This window comes from Leiobunum rupestre, chromosome 6 (assembly GCF_980474605.1).
Source record: "Leiobunum rupestre chromosome 6, qqLeiRupe1.1.hap1, whole genome shotgun sequence".
Taxonomy (NCBI): domain Eukaryota; kingdom Metazoa; phylum Arthropoda; class Arachnida; order Opiliones; family Sclerosomatidae; genus Leiobunum; species Leiobunum rupestre.
Window position 1 is genome coordinate 20,248,981 of NC_143389.1, and position 17,434 is coordinate 20,266,414.

A 17,434-nucleotide genomic window follows, 5' to 3' on the forward strand; every position below is an offset into this window, starting at 1 on the left:
TGCACTACTGCATTTGCTATTTTACCATTCATTACGGAAGATGTGTAGCAATTACTAACTAAGCAATTTTGCTTTTGTAAATTATATTTCCAGTCTAAACGGCTATCTTTGTTAGGTGGTTGACACATTTTAAGGAACTCAAGATTGTCGTTTTCTTGTCTCGAACCAAGAATGTCAAGCTCTAAAATGAAACTTTCAAATGTGCGTATATGGTGTCAAATCTCAGCCGCGTAACTTTCTTCCCTTCAATTGTACTCCCGTGACGGACATTGAATAAACAGATTATTTAAAATTGCTCCAATTTCGCAAATATTTCGGATTTTGAAACGCTGTAATAAATCCATAGCGGCTTCTTTTTACGTTATCTTTCCACCGCTGAGCTTTCCAATAGCTGGTTCGTTATACGACCCTAATAAGCATCAGAAAATCTCTAAAACGTGTACGAGAATGTGGTGGCTTCCACAGTCACCAAACATTTGGAAACTCAAAATGCAATTAATCAGGCTCTTATTGGTTTCGGTGTGGCTATAGCACGGATACACAACTTTTCTTGCTTGTGAATGATCCTCAAGTGAATATCCTCTTTTATATGCCAGGCGTTGAACAATGTCTCCTCACCAACATCTCTTTAAATAACGTTGTTACGAAGCTCACGCTGCTGTTGTACGAAATTTTCTATCTTTACCTGCGATAATTTCACGTGGTTTGGTCCTGAGCTGTATATGTATGGTTTTCTGTTTAGTCTGGTGTAGCTCACAGACCTTTTCTCTTTACAGTCTAGGATAACCACGTTAGCTCTGGGCTGTTTCTAGGCTCTTAAGCTAAGCAAATTAAGTCAGTCTATCTCGGGCCTTTTTTCATTCTTAGTGACCACGATACTCTTCCATCTAACTTGAAATAGCTCCTGTTGGAAGCTCCAACTAAATTTACAAATATAAGGCCCTCGGTTTTCATCGCCCTGGTTCAACCATCTGTTTATACGTAAACGATTGAAGGTGGGCATAAAACACGCCACTGATCCGAGTTCAAATACCTCACCAGAATAGTTTCACAGGCCCATAGGGAATGACAGAGCGATTGGGTTTCTCCATGAAGCCTTTGCGTCAAAACTGACCTGAGGCCTATTTTGGAAAATTGCTTTTGCCGTCTGGACTCCACATACGGCGGCTGAAAATCCCTATTTGAAAAGGATCCCAAAGGAAAGACGTTTCTTTCCAGCATCACGCTCATAATTCAAAACGTCAACTCTTCAGCTCTTGTCTTGCCTTGTCAATATAAAAAAATTTATTCACAAAGCTAAATCTTCAATCTCGGATGCTATCACGTCTTGAACTCGGAATCCACTTGGGGTCTTCTCTTCATGTGGAAAACTTCTGTTTCGTCCTTTGTTTGGAAATTTTAATGTATCCTGAACTGCTCTAAAGATGTCAGTTAATTGCACAAGTAGCTAGCTATTTGCTAGCCATCGAATTTCCAACACTATAACTAGCGAAATAAAAATTTCTTTTGCCAGATTTAAGAATCTTCGAACATCAGATGGCTCAATAAATATAAATTGAGTAATAAAATGTTAGAGGATTCACAATGCAAACCAAAAATTTCAAATTATTATTTGTCATTATTCAGGAATTGTTTCCTTTTAAAATAAGGAATTGAAAATAATAGTAAATAGAAACACATTTAAGCATTGAAGTTGAGAAACTTCAGGGGCATGAAAGGTAAATAACAATTTCTTCTATAATGTGGAACCTAGGTTGGGAGAGAAAATCCCCCCGTCCCTTCTGGCTACGGGCCTGACCTAGTACTAACAAAGCAATTAAGTAAATTTCAGGTGAGAAAGCTATGTAATACTTTGCAGCACCATTTCTAAGTCTAATGTCTACGTATTTGACGGTGACGCAAAACAGGAAAATCTACCAATATATCCGCAACTATAGATATTAAAGTTTTAAACATTTCTGGGCTTCTAAGAAAAACTATAACTTTTAACGTATCCACTGTGTAAGAGGAGGTTTAGTAAGCTAATCCGAATTATATGCGATGATATAAAATCACTAATTCATACCTCGAACTTGGAAAGGTTATCCGGTCGTGTTCCCTATGGTAAGATCTCGCGGACCGTTTTCGGTGACGTGCATGAGATAAAAATTGCCCCCTCGCACGCGTCCCCTCTCTTTGGGAGTTTTTACGTGTTTCTATTCTTTTAGGGAACTGAAACTTCTTTCTGAGATAGTGTTTGCGACAGGAATGCATTGAACAACCTTGTAGTACTAAACAAGGTCAGGGAAGCCATCGCTTACGCTGTGAAATTGTTTTGGGATAATTTGATTTCTCGCAATTTTAATTTGACTTTTTAAGGAATCAAGGTCGAAATGAAACCTATTGTATGTGTTACAATGTGTTAGGATATCGATTTCGTTTAGGAAGTTCTCAGAGTAAGGGTCGGACGCCATGATACCATTATATAGACCAGAGTTTTCTAATAGCCGGCTTTTCATTTCTGAAATAAATTTGTCTATTAATTCGAAATAGGTGGACCTCATCTGGTCTATTATGGTTTTTGCTTCAGTTTCCCTGGTCCCCGTTTTAATTGTTACCACACTATGTTTTAAACTCCTGTTAGGGATAATTTTATGTTTCCGTAAAGCTAATGGTTCGCTGTTACGGTCAGGTATTGCAATAAAAGCCGATTCCGCGATTTTAGTAGCTTCTTCCCAAATAGAATCAAAGCGTTCAGAGTTTCTGCAATCTTCTAAGGTCTTGACAGTAGCTGGGCAAATGGCAACGGCTTCCGTAAAAATAACTTTGGCACTTTGTAAATATTCCGACAGGGAATTTGTTACGCCTAATACTTCGTCTAATGCAACAACTAATATTAAGTTGTTAAAGTTATGTAATTGGGATATATACCCACGACACTCAGCAGCCTCGTCGGGTTTTCCGTTTTCAATCAGATTCTCTAAAGTTACAACTACGGAATCGAGTCTATTTTAAAAAAGTGAATCCCTTTTTTTGCTCCACCATCGAGTGTCGCAGCTTTGTGGCATTTTCCGTATGTCGTACCCTAGATCTTTTTGAGAGTTTACAAAATATTCACGTCTAATAACCGAATTGCTTTGAAAGTTGTAAATGGCTTGAACCAAACCAAGTAATTCCCTAACTGTCGATATTTTGGAGCAACAGTCAACTAAAACTAAATTTAAGCGGTGGGCGTAGCAATGAACGTACGGACAATGGCCACCTACTGCTTCTTCTACTTTAACCCTTACTCCTTTTACGTGTCCACTCATTAAACTAGCACCATCATAAGTCTGTGCAACACAATTCACCAGTTTGAAACCACCCTCTTTTAAAACATTTATAATTGCCAAGCTGATACTCTCAGAATCAAACTTGTGTAAATCTGTGAACCCTATAAATCGTTCTACGACACCTATTTCTGCTTTAGTATATCGAATACAAAGACTTAACTGCTCTACTCCCGCGTTGTCTCGTGTTTCGTCAGCTATTACAGAGTAGAATGCACCGGATTCGTTGACCCCTTGAACAATAATTTTTCTCACTAAACTTGCACAAATGCCAATTATTTCGTTTTGTATGGTGCTGTGCAAATATTTGGCATTATTCGGTTTATTATCGCACTTGGCTTTTAAATCAGGACATTTTATTTTTTAAAGATCTAATATTGCAATAAATTTTCCCCTATTCCCAATATTGTCAGCGGATGTGTAAGTGTTCCCCTGAAGTGCTAAATCTTGTTGGGCACATAAAATTATCACTTCCACGTGTGTAGATACGACCTCTCTGTTTCTATGGCGGTCGTTAACCTGGAAAACTATTGATCCGCGGGATTTGGATTCCATGTAGTCTAAGTAAATTTTGTAGGCTAGTTGGTGAGAAGATTTGTTGGAAGTGAAGTGTTCTTCAAATTGTCTCCCCATGTTTTTCCAATCCGAAAATCCCTGCCTAAAAAATGACGGCAACAAAAACAATACACTGCATATCCTTTGCAACTGAATATTCAATCATTTGATATTTGTCATACCAAGAAGAATTGAAACCTCGATTTTTACCGCCAATTAATCTTTTAGGAAAAAGGATTTAGTTTTATTCTGAACTGGAAGGCAATCTTTATCTAGACTAATAATCCAAGTTATTCAACGCGTGTAAGCCCATTTCTTTTGAATTGGACACGTTGTTTGATGTATTTTGTGCATGTTTAGAGTTGGGGTTTGCAATTACTTCTGCAATTTCTCCTTCATGAGTTAGTTCCACTTCCATATCAGTACTGACGTTTGGAAGAACTTCAGCAGTATTACTAAAACCGTGACTGTTATCAGTCCCCAAGGATTCTAAACCCTTTCCCAATTCTTTGACTAGGTTTTTCTCAGAACTATAGTTATGGCTTTGCGAAGACGATTTCAAAAAACGTGCCATTGCACCTTTCTGACTACTAACGAAACTGTCTTCCCTTTTCCGTTTTTCTTGTTTTTGGGACCCAGATAAAAATTTTCTGGTACTCATATTTCAAAATGCTACTATTATATACTAATAGCGAAATAACCTTAAAAAGGTTTAAGAAAACAGGTCCGGACTGGGACCTAAAACCGGCCCGGGCATTTTAGAAACGTCGGCCCCTACTTCCCACAAAAACACTACATTGTCATGCTAGCTAGACGGCCTCACGGGCCAGGCCCTTTGACCACACCGGCCAATCGGGCATTGGCCCGATCTGCCCTATGGCCAGTCCGGGCCTGTAAGAAAATAAAGCTTTGTTAAAGCTATGTAGTCTTCAAACAGACTTTTTAATAATACCAGCTATATCAAAGCCCTGAAAAAAGCTGTTTGAATATTTTTTCTAGAATAGCTAATTAGCCTTGAAAAATGCTTTTTGAATAATTTAGCTAGAATAGCTGATTAGCCTTGAAAAAGGCTTTTTGAATAATTTAGCTGGAATAGCTAATTAGCCTTGAAAAAGGCTGTTTAAAAATTAGCTTAAAACAGCTAAATAGCCTGTAAAGGCGGTTTGGCAAGGTTAGTCTCGGAAGAGACTTTGAAAAAATTTTACTGGGAGATAATCGAAATTGAGAACTACCTGTTCGTTCAGGAGCAGAAAACGAAATGAAGAAACGCGCGTTATCCGGGATAAAAAAAGACCATCGAAGGTCTAGGCCCTTTCTCTACGATCAGTGGTCACTGATATCACGTGAATTCGCCAAAGGGACAAAGTGTAAAAAAGAAAAACCCTAATCCCCAGGACGCTCTCTATTCAAAGTAGTGACTGGTACGATGCTTTACTTCGTTCAAGCGTTGCAACGGTTTAAGTCGTATTAAAGAAATCCAGTTTCTCACTTTATGCCCCCTTTTGTAGAATTCCTAGAAACTAAGCTTATGTTTATTGTGTTGGTTGAACCGAAGTTATCACTGAGGCGAACAGGTGGTTATTTTTTGCTGCTTTCCTTGCACGACGGACTTCCCCATCCCGGGCCAGTCTTTTGTCATATACTCTATATCAATGTTAACAGAGTACACTACCAAAAGCAGAAACCACAGAGTTCGCTGCCTTTGGTTGTGTACTCAAGTAAAATTGATTTCGAGTATAGGTGGTTCAAAAGAGAACGTTTTGTTGGGGCCATTTAGGACTCTTGGAAATTGGAATTGAATGGGAGTTCTTTTTTTAGGGGACTAGATGAGCAATTTTTAAAAATAAATAAATTTTAAAAATCACATTTGGAGGCCCCAGGGGCAATTTTTTTTAACTTTTAGAGGCCCCTGAAATAGGCCTAAAATTTTTGAACATAGGCACGTGCCTACTTGTGCCTACACTGCAAATAAATCGTTCACCTATAGATCACTATTGTACACATTGGAAGCACATACATGTGATTTGTATATGTTCTACAAAGTGTTCCCATGTGTGCTTTTACGATCTCTGAGTGTTCACTCGTTTGAAAATATCGCTTATAAGTGATCTCGGTTCACCTATCCGTGATCTTAAAGTGATCAGGGTGCACTTAAAGAACGCATAACACATTTAGAACACTAGTAGCAATGGTTTGGTACACTAAATTATCACTTTGAGAACACCACGTTGTAAAATTTGCTACACCACATAATCTCTTTTCGAACACTTTAAATTTATATAATGCGAATTGGTACACTATGCGTAACATCTAATAGTTTATATATATCCTCTTAGCAGACGCTAAAGCTTGAGTGTCGCTGCGCCACCTAGTCTCATTTCGGTAGCAAATTGAAATTTCATACTTTTGTTTTATCCCCATTCGCTACTGAAAACTTTCGTTATGCCCCCTTTCAAAGCTATGAGAGCAGGGGGCTTAGCAGACGATTGATACACGGTCATCCCACTTAGCAGAAGCTAAGCTAAAGCTTCTGCGTCACTGGCGCCACCTAGGTTCGTTTCAGTATGGCTAACACACTTATTTTCAAACACGGACAGTAGGCGATGACTCTTATTCCTGTTTTTCTACGCACGGCGTCTATAGGCCCCGTGCATGAGTAGAGTAGATACAAGTAAATTCAAAATCGTCTGCTTAACTTTTAGTTTATCCAAGGACTATAGTGTAAACCTAATAAAGCAGACGAAAATGAGAGCCACATGTGGTATTTTCCCTAACTGCGGATAGCTATAATGCTGCCAGATATCTAATCTACGCGAGGGGCCTATTGCTTTTACATATTTATTTCCTTACACGGTGAGTAGGGGACAATATCGGTAAAACCAAGTTTTTTTTTTAACAAATTGTCAAAATGTAATAAAGTTTTACATTTAACTAAAACTAAACCTTGACGTTGATAAATTTTACTGAACACTGAAAATTAGAATCTATAACAGCTCTTTTCGTGCTTGACCAAAATAATGCACTACATCAGCCCCTTTGTAGAAGTGCCGTTCAATATAAGAGCACTAAAAGATCACCTGCGCAACAAAATTGTCTCACCTGTTCACTTAAAGAAATAAGGGAACACTGCTGTTTAAGTGTTCTACTGTGTTTCCTGTGTGTTCTTTAATTGAACAAGTGAGCCAATTTTGTTGCGCAGGTGATCTTTTAGTGCTCTATTTCGAACTATTTCTGAAACACTTTCAGAATGCCAAAAAAGCACTACAAGATCACTCAGGAACCCTAAAAATACACCTAAGAACACTTAAACAGTAGTGTTCTCTTATGTGTTTCCTAAGTGTGCTTTAAGTGAGCAAGTGAGCCAATTTTGTTGCACAGGTGATCTTTTAGTGATCCACCTGTACACATTTTTGAATTGCTTAAAGAACGTATTATTCACGCTTGTAGATCACTATAGTACACTAGTTACACACACGAAGTACTATGTTCCAAATGTGATCTCTTGATGTATAGTGATCCGATTTTGTTGCGCACTTTTAGCGTGCTTTTAGTGATTTACTAGTGAACCTTTTTTTGCAGTATACTGCATGTAGAAAAAGGTGTCAACTTCGAGATAAAATATAACAAAATAATTGCACGTAGGAGTTAATTCGATTCTATAATTTCTTCGTGCTACCACGATAAGCAGCTCATCCGCCTTTTATATTTCACTTATATTTATATATCTTTGTAACAATTAGCAAGCAAAACCGCGAAGAGGAATTTGAAGCAGTTTAAACCAAGCTTTGTTCTGTCCAAAATAATTACTCTACACGTTCTCCGGGCACATAGTGTTTATTTACCAAAAATCGTAATTAGGATAATTAAGATTCCTGCGTAACGTTTGAAAAAAGATCACTTACCTCAGTTGCTGAAAACCTAATAGTTTTGTAGTCACTTATATCCATTTTTCTTTCGCGATGATGTTGAGTTATTGAAATTCTGAAATAAAATACTGTTGGTGGTGGCCAGTTCTTATTGCCACGTGTTCCAACATCTCCCTACACCTACTATTACCGTCAACTTTATCAAGATTTTATGGTAAGGGGAACTGACACTCATCGCAGAAGTGGTTCCAAGTTTTTTCCCAGTTCCACAAGCTAGGATCGGATCCGGCTCCTCTTGCTGCAAGACGAGAGTGCGGATTTGACCATGAAACTTACAGGGAAAGTCTCTTCTTAAATCCTTTTTGATTCGAGTTTTTTCAAACATAAAAAGAACATCGTCAGACTTTACACTGTCTATTTTGCCTTTTCATGTCACCTATGTAATTTGGTCGCCCATCATGATTGCAATTGTGCGAAGTTGAGAACTAAATGGCAAAATTATTTTGTTATCATGCCACCATAATTCAAAAGTGTCATTGAGCTACGCGCTATTAATAGATTAACAAAGCTTAACAGTTAAATATGAAGGTGTCTTTGAAAGATCAGTAGAAGAAATTAGTAATAAATTTCGCGAAAAGGGATGAACCGCTACAAGACCTTGTTTCCGATATTGAAGCTTACTTTGTTATTAGGACTGTTAATGCGGAGGAAGTAGCTAGCTAAATTTTAATTAAAGGGCATAGTAAGTTAAGAGAAGGAAAATTTAATCAAGCTAAAGCGATCCGATAATGCTAACTTAACACAAGCCGTGTGTTGACTACAAATGAAAACCATATATCGTGTCTCAATATCAGTTTTTGATTACTTTATGTATATAGTTTTAATATTTCAACTTACAGTACTCCCTGAGAGTGATTCATGGAATAAAAGTTAAAAAAAAAACCGCTGTATTTTATCGAATAAATATCAACATATATCTCAACGTGACGTATTTTATTTCAGAATTTCAATAAGTGAACATCATCGCGAAAGAAAAATGGATATAAGTGACTACAAAACTATTAGGTTTTCAGCAACTGAGGTAAGTGATCTTTTTTCAAACGTTACGCAGGAATCTTAATTATCCTAATTAAGATTTTTGGTAAATAAACAATTTGTGCACGGAGTAATTATTTTGGACCGAACAAAGCTCGGTTTAAACTGCTTGAAATTCCTCTTCGCGGTTTTGCTTGCTAATTGTTACAAAGATATATAAATATAAGTGAAATATAAAAGGCGGATGAGCTGCTTATCGTGGCAGCACGAATAAATTATAGAATCGGATTTACTCCTACGTGCAATTATTTTGTTATATTTTATCTCGAAGTTGACACCTTTTTCTTCATGCAAAACGTAATATCAGAAAATACTTATTTAGCAACAAGGATATTTCGAAGAAGATGTCGATTCACCGGAGGGCTACTCTGGATTGCTTACATTCTTTTACAAAACAATTATTTCAAACATACCAGAAAAGTAAGGAAAATAATTTGACAAATTGATAGGGAAATATCCTAAAATAGTAAAGAACACATTATAAAGGCCACCCTTGTTTCATCACTGTTATGCATGCTCAGGCTATTATATTACGTTTGAAATCCTAATTAAACACTTATTATATCTAAAAAAGTTACTTTTACGAAATTTATTTTATTCAATATAAATATTTGGATGCAACAATGTTGTAGCATAGCGTTTTTTAATAGAAATGAGCACAGATTCAGATATATGCGAATAGGCATTTTTAAAATATATTTTGTGCCTTAAAGTATTCCACACATTGTCAAAAAGACTATATAAGTGTAGATATTTCTTTTAGCCATATATCAATACCCACTCCTTGGTAGAGTCTCACCCCTACAAATAGATTTGTGAAGAATCATTATTATATTAGTACAATAAGTATCTACGGATTTTGGTCGTGTGCTTGAAGCCCCGAAGTTGCTCGCGCTTGTTTAAGCTACATGGAATCCTGCTTCTCTAAGTAAACGAAAGCCTATGCCTGTCCTTCGTTCACCCAATTATTTTAAGTGTAATAAGATTTAACGCAATATACTCTACTTAAAATATATGGTTACCATACAAAATTTAATATACTCATAAATATACTAAATTTGAAAGTTTTAGCCATTAGATTAATCTGTCAATATATGCCCTGCTTAAAGTAGGAGTACTGATCACGGCAATAGCATTCCTATTTTTTGCTAGGTAGCACTTCATAGCATTTCAGCATATAGCATACTTTCAATGTAAAACCCAAGTTTGCTAGACTATGCTATAGCATTATTTGTTTTGAAATCGAATTGACTTTGCTTAACTATAGCATATGATAATAAATATCGAATTTTCTTTACTGTGTCTAGCATTTTACTGGCAAAAATTTGTATATGCTATGCTTTACTATAGCGATTTATGTTAAAAATTACAATTCACTCTGCTATTCCTTAATATTTAATCCCTGCCCCTGTAGCACATGAAGTCGTTTTAGGGTCGGGGTACGGTCGATAAGTCGCATTAAAGTCGACGACCAAATGCCGACCTAAAAACGTCCGAACGTTATTTGACACTAAAACCGTAAATCCTTTTTTGGGATTATTTATGGTCGGTATGCCGACCATTATCCGACTTAAAATAGACTTACATTTAATTATTACCCCTGTAGCACAAAGAGTCGATTTAAGGTCGGGCTTTGGTCGAAAAGTCGCCTTTCGGTCCTGGTCCAAATACGGACTCTAAAAGTCCTAAACGTTTTTGAGAATTCCTCGTGAGTAAGTTTTCGGTCGCTTTTAAAGTCGGTATAGCGACCTAGCATTTTGAACCACTAGCCGACTCTAAGACTCTTGTCAATGGAACTATTTAGAGTCCAAACGCCGACCTCAATTGTAATAGCTGTCGTGACTTGCAAAAGACATGACACGTTTATAGCCCGAGCAACGGCCGACTTATAACCAACATGTATTTGCCAATTAATCGCTCAAAACTGTGAAACTTTGGCGATTTAATAAAACCAATTGAAATATTTTTAAAATAACTTCCTTTCTGTATTATACTTTTTTGAAAAAATATTATATATTCAATCTGAGAATGTTTCCTTATTAAAAATCTCTCAACTCAAGTAGGTTACATTCGTATAGCTAAATATGTTAGGCTAAGATATTATAAATGAAGATTTCTTCGTTACTTTTACTAAGCCCCAAGAAACTACAGAACTCTCTACTCTAGATTCAAGAACTTTCCGATTGACGGAACTAAACTCATTGTTTCACTCCCGTTCATGGGACTTCACCAGCTACATACATGTATATAGCAGTAGAAGGAAAGTGAGGGTGTGGCATCGATCCCGGGTTCGGGTTTGGGTTCGGGATCGAAATCCGGGATTTAAGGGATGAAATGGGGGTAAAATCATCGAAAAGTCAATGTATTTAGGGTATTTCTCGCGACGATTTGTTTTCCCGTATATCAACATATTGTGTCCAGGCCAACTTGTTCATTTATCTACGCTTATCTCGAAAGATACTTGAACGTATATCTTATCAAGTTTTATCGTACGGAATAAGTTGAAATGATGTAAAAATTGATAACCTAGGCGGCGCGTGCGCAGATTCCCCGGGAGGCGCGGTTAATTTGAATTGAAGTGTTTTGACGTCATGGAATATTTGTTGTTAAAGTAGAATGGAAATATTTTTAAACTTCATTTTAATAGCATTAACGCGTAAGTAGTACTTAAATATGCTTAACACTTGAACCTATCTCACGAGTATTTCAAACGAATATTTTAAGTATGAGAAACGTATTGTTCTCAAATGATACTTGAATATACTATAAAAGAGGTTGTATAGCGTTGTAGGAGGTCATTCCACGGTTAACTGCGGTAGCTATATTCAAGATGCCTAAAGCCCAACATATTTGCCCTACGTGCGCGAAAAGTTTCACTACCAAGTCCTCCTTAAATCGGCATGTTAGAGAAGTACACGGTGATAGACATACGTTTGTCTGTGAAGTATGTGGTAAGAATGTTGCTAGATTGGAACATTTCAAGAGCCATCAACGAACTCATGACTTGAACGCACCCGGCCCTTCCGAACCCATGGACCTGTCTCGCACACCGTCACCAATGCAACGTTCGCTAGCATCTTTCCGTCCACCATCGCCATACCGTCCACCTTCACCTAGTCTGCTTCAAGAAATTCAACTGGAATCTATCCAACCATCTACAGCGGATTTACCCAACAACCCAACGCCATCACCTGTTCCCGCCTCATCAATACTTGATGAAACACCACCAGCATCTCCAAGTATGGTCCAGGCCTTGAATGATACGTTAGCATCTATCCGTTACAATGCTGAAGACTATGATATTGATGCGGGGATGTTTATCGGACGTTACCGAGCCGCTTTCAGTAAATTTCTAATGGAAAGACTCACCAGTAAACGTGGAATTAAATGGTTCCTACTCGTAAGATCGGTTTATATGAGACCTTTAGGGGGTGAGGAACAAAGAGCGGAAGTACGACCCTATTTCCGGAGCACTATGCAAACAACATTAACGCCCGATGTCATTGAAAGCCAGCTGAATGAATGTCTTGAAACAATACAGTCAGCAGCGGAAAACTTTGAAGCGACAGGTATGTACTAAAATTTATAAGTTATATTTTGAACTAAAACATTATATTTTTGATAGGATCGGGTTGGGTAATTGACCGTGTTCTGTATGTAGAATTAAATGTAGCATCTTACCAACCGTTGCGAGGGTCATCGTATATGGAACTACCTGAAAAACTATCTCGACGTCACGCGATTCTTAATATTAGAAACGAAAATGACGAGAAATGTTTTCTCTGGTCAATTCTCGCTAAACTTCACCCAGTTCCTCGAACTCAAAACGCTAATCGTGTTTCCAAATATACACCTTATGAAAATGAACTTGATACCAGTGATATATCTTTTCCTTTCAAATTAAACGCTACGGAACTTAAAAAATTTGAATTAATGAATAATTTATCAATATCTGTGTTCGGCTTTTCGGGAGACATATTCCCCCTTTACGTAAGCGCTAACAAGTGTTGTAAGGAAAGGGAGGTTGATTTGCTATACATCACCGACGAAACTAAAGATATTGACGATGGGAATAGACATTACTGTCTTATACGAGACCTAGGAAAACTGCTACAGCATCTAACAAAACACAGAAATACAAGTTATTATTGCAGGTAATTTAGTTTCCAATATATTAGTTTGAAATATACTAATTATTTTCTGTATTAGAATGTGTCTTCACCGATTCAGTGGAAGCAACGCTGAACAGCGACGTGATGCGCATATCGAAGAATGCGCCACTCACGGCGTCCAAAAAACAGTTTTCCCTACTAAGAAGAAGACGGTTTATTTTGATAAATATGAGTGGACAGAAAAGGTAAAAATAAAAATTATTTAATTTAACTCTTAATGAAATGAAATTATTAGGTGCAGTATGTATTTTACGCCGATTTTGAAGCAATCCTACCGAGAGTTCAAGGATGTGATCTAGATCCCGATATAAATACCAGCAAAGTAAACATGCACATCAGCTGCGCGTATTCGTGGGTGTTTGTTGGACCTGACGGTAAGTTATTTGACAAAATTCCCTTTTAGATATATTACAATAGGATACTTATAGGTGTACCTGTTCGAACCGATTGCTATCGAGGACAAGATGCAACTCGAAGATTTCTGGAGTCTATTCTGGAATTAGAGAAGGAGTTGATGGAACTCATTGAGACAAATGTACCAATGATTATTACCCCGGAGGAGGAGGAACAGTTTCAAGCTGCTACGCATTGCTACATTTGTCAGAAGCAGCTAAATCAGGGAAATATGCCCGCTGTTCGAGATCATTGCCATTTCAGCGGCAAATATAGGGGGCCAGCGCATAACGTCTGTAATCTTCAAAAGAAAGTTCCAGAATTTATCCCTATTTTCCTTCATAACCTTAGCAGGTGAATTTATTAAGTTAATTAACCAGGAAATAAACCTAATAATAATAAATCTTCATAGATACGATTTACATCTTATATGTCAGGAGATTGGTCATTTTAAGGAACAGACACTTGACTGTATTCCTTCCACTAGCGAAAATTATATTTCGCTGAAACTAGGTAAAATATATTTAATTATGAATTTAACCTTAACATTAATTTTATTGTTTTTTAGGGAGATTTCGGTTTTTAGACTCTTATCGATTTCTAAGTGATAGCCTCGATGCTCTAGTATCTAATCTCGTTTTGGAAGGAGCCAGTAAATTCCAGATTGTTAAGAAATATTTTGAAAGTGAGAAAGTTCAACTGCTTTTGCGGAAGGGGGTCTACCCATACGAGTATATGGACGATGAAAAGAAATTTGACGAGACGATGCTGCCACCTAGAGAAGCGTTTTTCAGTTCATTGAAAAATCAAAATATTTTAGAATCTGATTATTTACACGCCCAAAATGTTTGGACAGCGTTTAATATTCAAACATTAGGTAAAATTACTATAGTATAAATATTTCAAATCTCTTAACCTCGGTTTTCGTAGGGGAATACACCGACCTCTATGTGAAAAGCGATGCGTTGCTCTTAGCCGACGTTTTTGAAAATTTTAGAACATTATCTATAACCCATTATAAATTAGATCCCGCTCACGCTTACACCGCACCAGGTTTAGCCTGGCAAGCAGCTTTGAAGATGACCGATGTTCGCCTCGATCTCATACTTGATATAGATCAACACTTATTTATTGAAAAGGGTAACGCTTTTGTGATATTTTAAATATTATTGTATTTACATTGAATTTTTAGGGATTCGAGGCGGTGTTTCAATGATCTCAACTCGTTATTCTGAAGCGAATAACAAATATATGGCCGACACATATGATTCGTCTAAAGAGAGCAGTTATATATGCTATTTAGGTAATTTACATTTTTAAAAAAATAAATAATTTTTTTTATTTTTATTTTTTTATTTTAATTATTTTAATTTTAATTATATTAATTAACTTAATTTAACTTAATTGAAGATGCTAATAATTTGTACGGTGCTGTTATGTGTGAACCACTACCGCTAGGCGACTTCCAGTGGGTTCAGGAGGATGATTTGCAAACACTCAGTGAAAATATTCTGAGTATTCCCAATAACGTTGAAAACGGATACATTTTAGAGGTAAATAACAAGTGTTATAATTATTGAATTATATTTTTAAAGAATTGTTTCCTTTGCAGGTGGATCTTGAATATCCTCCAGAGTTGCATGACTTACATAACGATCTCCCAGTAGCGGCGGAATCTAAAGTTATTACACATGATATGCTATCTCCATACTCCAAAGATCTCTTAGGAAAATTAAATATTAAGGAGAATCAAAGTCTACCAAAACTTCTTCCTAATTTAAATAATAAAGAGAAATACATAGTACATTACCGCAATTTAAAATATTATGTAGAATTAGGTTTGAAAATAACCAAGGTTCATCGAGCTCTAACCTTCACTCAAGGAAAATGGTTAGAAAAATATGTTAGATTCAACACTGAACAGAGGAAATTATCCAAGAGTTCATTTGAAAAGAATTTCTGGAAACTAATGGTTAACTCTGTTTTCGGGTAAATCAATTTAAATAATTTATTGCTGTTTTTTCCCTTACTTCATTTAATTCTTTAGAAAAACAATGGAAAATTTACGGAAGCATATAAATTTCGAGTTGATTCATAAACCAGAAAGAATGTTAAAAGTTACAAGTTCCCCGCAGTTTGAACACTTTACCATCTTTAATGAAGAGTTAGCCGGCGCTCATAAGAAGAGAGCTAAAATTGTTCTTAACCGGCCTATATTTACCGGATTCACCATTCTAGATTTATCCAAGGAGCTCATGTATCGGTTCCATTATGGATTCATAAAAAATACGTACGGGGACAAAGCATCACTATTATTTACAGACACTGGTAATTTAATTTAATATGCATTTTTTATTTAAATAGTACTAATATATAAAATATTTACAGACAGTTTAACGTACAACATTAAGACGGATGATGTTTATAAAGACTTTGAAGTTCATAAAAACCGCTTTGACTTCTCTGATTATCCACCTTCGCATTTCCTTCATTCTAATCAGAATAAAAAAGCTCTCGGTTATTTTAAAGACGAGACAAATTCGCAGTTAATTCAAAGCTTTGTAGGACTTCGTCCAAAGCTTTATTCTATTAAATTGTACGGGGAGTCTAAGACCGCTGAAGAGATAGAAAAGGAGTTGCGATTGGGGAAATCTTTAGAGTCAATTTTAAACCATAAAAAGGTTTGTAAGGGCGTTGCCATGAACGTTATTAGAAACGTCATCCGCCACGAAGACTATGAACGTTGTCTTTTTAATCAAGAAACCATGTCAGCCGAGATGATGCGTATAGCTAGTTTCAAGCATGAACTATTTACTATAAATACTAGAAAACTTTGTTTATCACCAAATGATGATAAGAGATACATTCTACCCTGCGGGGTTCGTACATTAGCGCACGGTCATAAAGATATTGAAAAATTATAATGAATGCTTGTATTTATGTATATATAAAAAAAAACTGCTATTGCTATAAATTGTAAAAAATTATTTTATTGAATACATTTTGCACATAAACTCTTTAATCATTTTATCGTTTACATATTTATCTTTCTTAAACCTAGACACAATGTTATACATTTCTATTCCTTTACACCTGTTTATAGCAAAATAGATACAGAATGCTCCACACGTATTACTAGAATTACTCTGTAATTGATTAGAATTAAAAGTTACAGTTTTACTGTTTCGTTCAATAAAGTCATTAAATTTAAAATAATCTGGCGGGTTTCCAAAGGAATCCATGAATTCACAATTTTTATGTTTAGAAAAATATATTAGAACCCAGTGTTCTCCAGGTTCAGCACTCGTATCGGTATTTACAATAAATAGAGAAGGGAATATTTTTACGTATTTAGGTAGCTTGTCAGCCGCGAACACGCCTTGAAATATACTTTTAGTACTTAAATCTTTTTCAAGTATTTTAGTTATCTGTAGCGAATCCATTAATTACTGTAATCGAAAATCACGGTTCGATTTTTATCAATTTCAATCAAATTTTGAAACTCGGCGTAAATTAGAATGGAAATCGTCTCCGGTAACGGTTTTGCAAATTTTAATTCTAATCTCAGGTTACTGTTTTTTACAAGATGCAAGTGATTAGCGTTGTTATTAAGATCCGAGGTTAAATTGTACGCGAATAAACAATTTCCGTTAGGGTAATCTTCCCGACTTATCTGATTCCCTTCATCTACGTTCCACTGATTAGTTTGAATGAAAAGATTGCAATACGCTTGAATATATAGATTTTCCTCAAAGTTTAGAGATAACGCCTTATGAGGGACGCTGCTACCGTCAATGTACAATCCAATGCTTGATAAATCGAAATGTTGAAAGTTGTACGGGGATTTTTTCAAATCTCCTAGAAACGCTTTTTGTTCCACAAACCCGATAACAACTTTCTTAGGTGCTTGTCCGGTAAATAAATGATCTTGCACACTAGCCATAAGTCCAGCGGGTATAGAAAATGAGGTGCACTCCGAACGAGTTACAGGATATTTAGCGGTTCCATATTGTAACGCCTTGGCTTGAGCGAGCGATAGTTCCGG

The 17,434-nt window shown here is 36.4% G+C and overlaps 1 protein-coding gene across 1 annotated transcript; it reads left to right on the plus strand.

Annotated features, from left to right (window-relative positions):
- The first annotated feature begins 12,657 nt into the window (after positions 1-12,657).
- On the plus strand, positions 12,658-15,309 carry LOC149940260 (uncharacterized). Its single transcript, XM_090179195.1, has 11 exons — positions 12,658-12,978; positions 13,034-13,181; positions 13,232-13,370; positions 13,425-13,743; positions 13,802-13,902; positions 13,958-14,266; positions 14,320-14,529; positions 14,582-14,692; positions 14,800-14,942; positions 15,002-15,244; positions 15,298-15,309. Exons 1-11 carry the CDS (start codon positions 12,758-12,760, stop codon positions 15,307-15,309), a joined length of 1,956 nt encoding a protein of 651 aa, XP_090035321.1. The 5' UTR covers positions 12,658-12,757.
- The last annotated feature ends 2,125 nt before the right edge of the window (positions 15,310-17,434 follow it).